The sequence below is a fragment of the Macrobrachium nipponense genome, chromosome 4 (assembly GCF_015104395.2).
Source record: "Macrobrachium nipponense isolate FS-2020 chromosome 4, ASM1510439v2, whole genome shotgun sequence".
NCBI classification, from domain to species: domain Eukaryota; kingdom Metazoa; phylum Arthropoda; class Malacostraca; order Decapoda; family Palaemonidae; genus Macrobrachium; species Macrobrachium nipponense.
The window spans coordinates 31,855,275-31,859,966 of NC_061100.1; the positions used below are offsets into that span (position 1 = coordinate 31,855,275).

Consider the following 4,692-nt stretch of genomic DNA (forward strand, 5'->3'; position numbering starts at 1 on the left):
GGGGGTGGGGGTGAGAAGGGATTCCCTGAAACGGAGCTGTTTCTGGCCGTGAAACGAGGCTGGGTTATTCCCATAGACTTAGTTACTTTACGATTTTTCATACATAATTTCTGTACAACTTCCCAGAGAAAGTCGTGAATATTTCAGCTCGGACACAATAGAAGATGAAAATTATCATTAAATCCATCGGGACTGCCAGTGCACAAAATAACGTTGAGAAGTACTGCCTGGTAATGTTGCTTCGAAATTTCGATCCTGCCAATGGACATTGCAACGGAACGAGGTACACTGTTATGGAGCTAAACTCCCACGTCATCAAAGCAGTGATAGCAACGGGTCCTCACACCGGCAAACGTCTGTTCATCCTCCGGAATCCTCTGATGCCTTCGGACAACCAGTTTCCGTTCCAGTTATGGCGCAGGCAGTTTCCCATCAACCTGGCCGTCTCATTCACTGCAAACAAGTCGCAGGGCCAGACTTTGGATCATGTTGGTGTGTTTTTGCCGTCGCCCATGTTCACGCATGGCCAACTGTACGTGGCGATGAGCAGAGCAACTGACTCGGCCAACTTGAAATTAAGTTGTGGACAAACTGATAGTATTGTGTACAAAGAGGTTCTGTAGTAGGTATGTATAAAAATCGCCCTTATTTTATCATTGCTGAACAAATTGTACATATAAATTTTTCACTTGTGCACCCGTATTTTATCACACATTGTAGATGGGTAAGTTTCCTAATAATGATAATAATAATAATAATAATAATAATAATAATAATAATAATAATAATAATAATAATAATAAAATAATAATAATAATATCAAATCATGACCATTAAATTTTATAATAAAGATCTGGCAATCTATCAATCAAACAGAGGGCAAGTTAGTAATAATAATAATATTAATGATAATAATAACAATAATAACAACAACAAAAGAGCAAATCATGGACCTTACATTTTATAACGTGAATGTGTCAGTCTATCTATTAAACCAGAAAGAAATTATTGCTAGCTGATATCTTAGCCCAACTGCCGCAACAACCCCCCCCCCCCCCCCCCCCCCCCCCCCCCCCCCCCCCCCACACACACACACACACACACACACACACACACACATAATCCGATTCGACGCACCTTTCATCAGAGCTACTCTCGACCTTTCCTGATATTAACTCGTTGCCCGGATAGCTGAATTCGCCTGCGAGCGAATATTTAAACGAGATTCCTTCCAGGTGAGTTTGACAGTTCACAACAAGAGCGAAGCGCCTTTAAAGCTGATGGGTTTGTAAGGCAAGATTGGAGTCAGTGTCTCTCTCTTCCTACTAAACTCTCTCTCTCTCTCTCTCTCATTGTCTTACGGTAAATGAGAATAGGATTTGTTCGATATCAGTGACTAAAGTTAGAAAAAAAATTCTTTTTTACATGTGATTTTTTTTCCAGTGATATCTATAATGGATTTTTCATTACAATTAAATTATAATAGACATTTTTCATTCAAGTTATTTCTGAATTATTGTCATTGTCATAAGCTGTGTCCATTTCCTAATCTACTATTTCTCAAATTCGTAAGCTCAGTATTTGTATTCGGTATTCAAATGAAATCTAATTAATAATAATAATAATAATAATAATAATAATAATAATAATAATAATAATAATAATAATTATAAACAAAGATTCCAATAATTAACAAAACGAAATCAATGGAGACATCGAACTTAAAAGCAATGGTGTTAGAAAGAATTACAAAACAGATTAAATTTTCAATGCGACCTCGATTCGGTCGCCTTATATTAATCAACCTGGCATTTCGAAACAAATTACCAGATTGCTAAAATGTCAAGAGACGCATTATAAAAATAAACTTTATATCAATAGTTGTACAAAAGGCTATTAAGAATTCTGTTGATTATGACAGAGCTCAAGGCTACAGATTAATTTTGAGAAAGTTCATAGGATTATAAGCATGCAAACTATTTTGTTATTATTGTTGTTGGGAGTTTAGGAAAGCCCTATGGAAAAGCCTAAAAAGGTATGAAAAGGGTATTTCATTTCGAGCTAAAGGAGCAGGAATTCTAGGATAGGATATATTTGATTTATTTATTAGAATGGAAATGTGAAAAATAAATAATGTGCATGTTAAACAATACAGGACAATTTCCAATAAAACATAACGTATTTATTTTAATTTTCGTCGGTGAAACAATGTGCTAATTGAACGTAGATTTTAGCAGCGCCTCGAGTAAGCTGGAGGTCGGATCACGCCTTGTTTGTTAAGTCTTGATTCAGATTTTGGTCACCAGTCGGAGAAATAAATTCCTTTTTTGGTACGTAGAATTTTATGAAATATGCTGAGTGTAATTCCTCACAATTCATTGAAAATATAGTTCGAAGGGTTTAAAAAAATGAAGTTTATTATTACTAGCAAGCTTATGAATACATGAATTATGTATGATAAATTCGCAAAGTAACTAAGGCTACAGACATAACCAGCCCCGTTTCACGGGCCGGACCAACTCCGCTTCAGGGAATCCCTTATCACCCCTGCCCCCTTGGAAGGCGGGGGGCGGGGCAAGGTAGGATGAAACCTCATTATAAACCATCTTAAGGGTCCCCAGTATAACCCTGCCAAATTTCATGCCCATCGGACCACCCGTTTGGCCCTGATTGAATGACAGACGAACGGACAGACATAACGCCCATTATAGTAAGATTCAGGAGATGAACCCTTATTCATATGAAACAAGCCTATATATATATTATGGACTCTGACTTGAAATTTAAACTACTAAACACTATTGTGTCCATTCGAAAGGAGGTACAGAAAATAATATGAAGCACGAAAAGGAAAGATCAGTTATTAGAAGAGAAAAATGGTATAAATTGATAAATCAATACATACATATATATATATATATATATATATATATATATATATATATATATATATATATATATATATATATATATATATACATTTATTTATATTCACACACACACACACACACACACACACACACACACATATATATATATATATATATATATATATAATATATATATATATATATATATATATGATAAAAGAAGCCCATAAAAAACACCACAATATAGAGAGAAAAATACTATATTTCAGAGACTGCTGTGTCTCTCTTCATTCTAATAAATAAATCATCTACCTGAAGAGAGAGAGAGACAGCAGTCACTGAAATATAGTATTTTCTCTTTATATTTTGGCATTTTTATGGGCTCCTTTTATTAGATGGAATTCTGTTGTAAAAGAACATTTTATACCAGTCATATATATATTACTGACAGGACCTCATCGAAAGTAGATGGTATCTAGCAGAGATATTTAGTGAATAAAAAAAAAAAGTTGCTAGCGCTCCATGACTAACAGTCGCTTTTCTTGAATAAATATCTCCTCTAGATACCATCCCCTTTCAATGTGGTACTGTCAGTAATTGTATTAACGAGCAAAACAACTGTGTAAGTGATATTGTTAATATATATATATATATAAATATATATTATAATCTAGTACATATAAATTCATTCCTGATGGAAAGAAGAATTGGTCCAGAGTTTTTTGAAAGAAATGATATTCCTCTATTATCAAAAAAATTATTCACATCAAGGACCCTCCCATGTTGCATGAATATCCTTCCCCCAGAATATATAAGTAGCAAGCGGGAGAGAGAAGACCGCCTAGAGGGAGCATTTTACGAGACGAACCAGTCCCACATTATCTAAATTGAATTCGTGTATCTCCATTTCACAGGCACTTTTGCACGCGACAACGTTCCAGGCGACGACACAATGAAGAGAAAGAAAAAGGAAAAGTAACAAATTAAAAAAAAACTAAGTTATTATTTTTGGCGCCATATTGCGACGGAGAATGAGAGAGAGAGAGAGAGAGAGAGAGAGAGAGAGAGAGAGAGAGAGAGAGAGAGAGAGAGAGAGAGAGAGAGAGATAAGTGTTTTTTTTCCTCGTTTTATTTTTCATAGGTTACTGCGTCTCGAATTGTTTTTCATTTTGCTATATCACTTAGTAATTTGGTATTTGTTTTGGAATAAAACCTTGTATATAAAAAAATACCAGAGGCATATAATAAGACTGGGACAAAATCTCTCGGTTAGCAGTCTAGATTATAAAAAATACTACTCAATAATCCGAGAAGCTCAGATGTGGAATTGTATTGAAATAATGTAGTTTATAACTGCATATGAAAAATATGTTATCTTATCACATCTTAAAAATATTATGAAAAAATAACTGTTTATCATACTAAATTTTATTTCAACTTTTCTGCCTCTGTGATCAGATATCGTGGCTCAGGTGTACATGAAACCTTCATCCTTTTCATTCAAATTAGAATTAAATTTAAACAAAATTAATTCTATTAAACTATGTCGTCTGACCAAACGCCCTCTTACTCAGCTTTTCCTTTGGATCTGTCTCCCTCCGTCAAATTTCTATTTCTTTTATATTTGTATTTGTGGATAATGACAAACCTCGGGTTGCACACTCGGGGTAAATCGTGCTCTTCCTCCCAACTTAAATACTGACGAGAGTCGTCCTTCGTTTGTGATTCCCTATATCTCGATAATTCCTTGTTTTCTGTGCTTCCTATTCGCTTCTGAAACTTCCCTCGGCAACATTTTCTGCGCGCCGGAAAAAAAAGCTCT

At 34.9% G+C, this 4,692-nt stretch overlaps 1 protein-coding gene across 1 annotated transcript; it reads left to right on the forward strand.

Moving 5' to 3' along the window:
- The first annotated feature begins 293 nt into the window (after nt 1–293).
- LOC135211326 (uncharacterized) lies at nt 294–623 on the forward strand. The gene has a single exon (XM_064244643.1). The coding sequence runs from the start codon at nt 294–296 to the stop codon at nt 621–623; it is 330 nt and encodes a 109-aa protein (XP_064100713.1).
- The last annotated feature ends 4,069 nt before the right edge of the window (nt 624–4,692 follow it).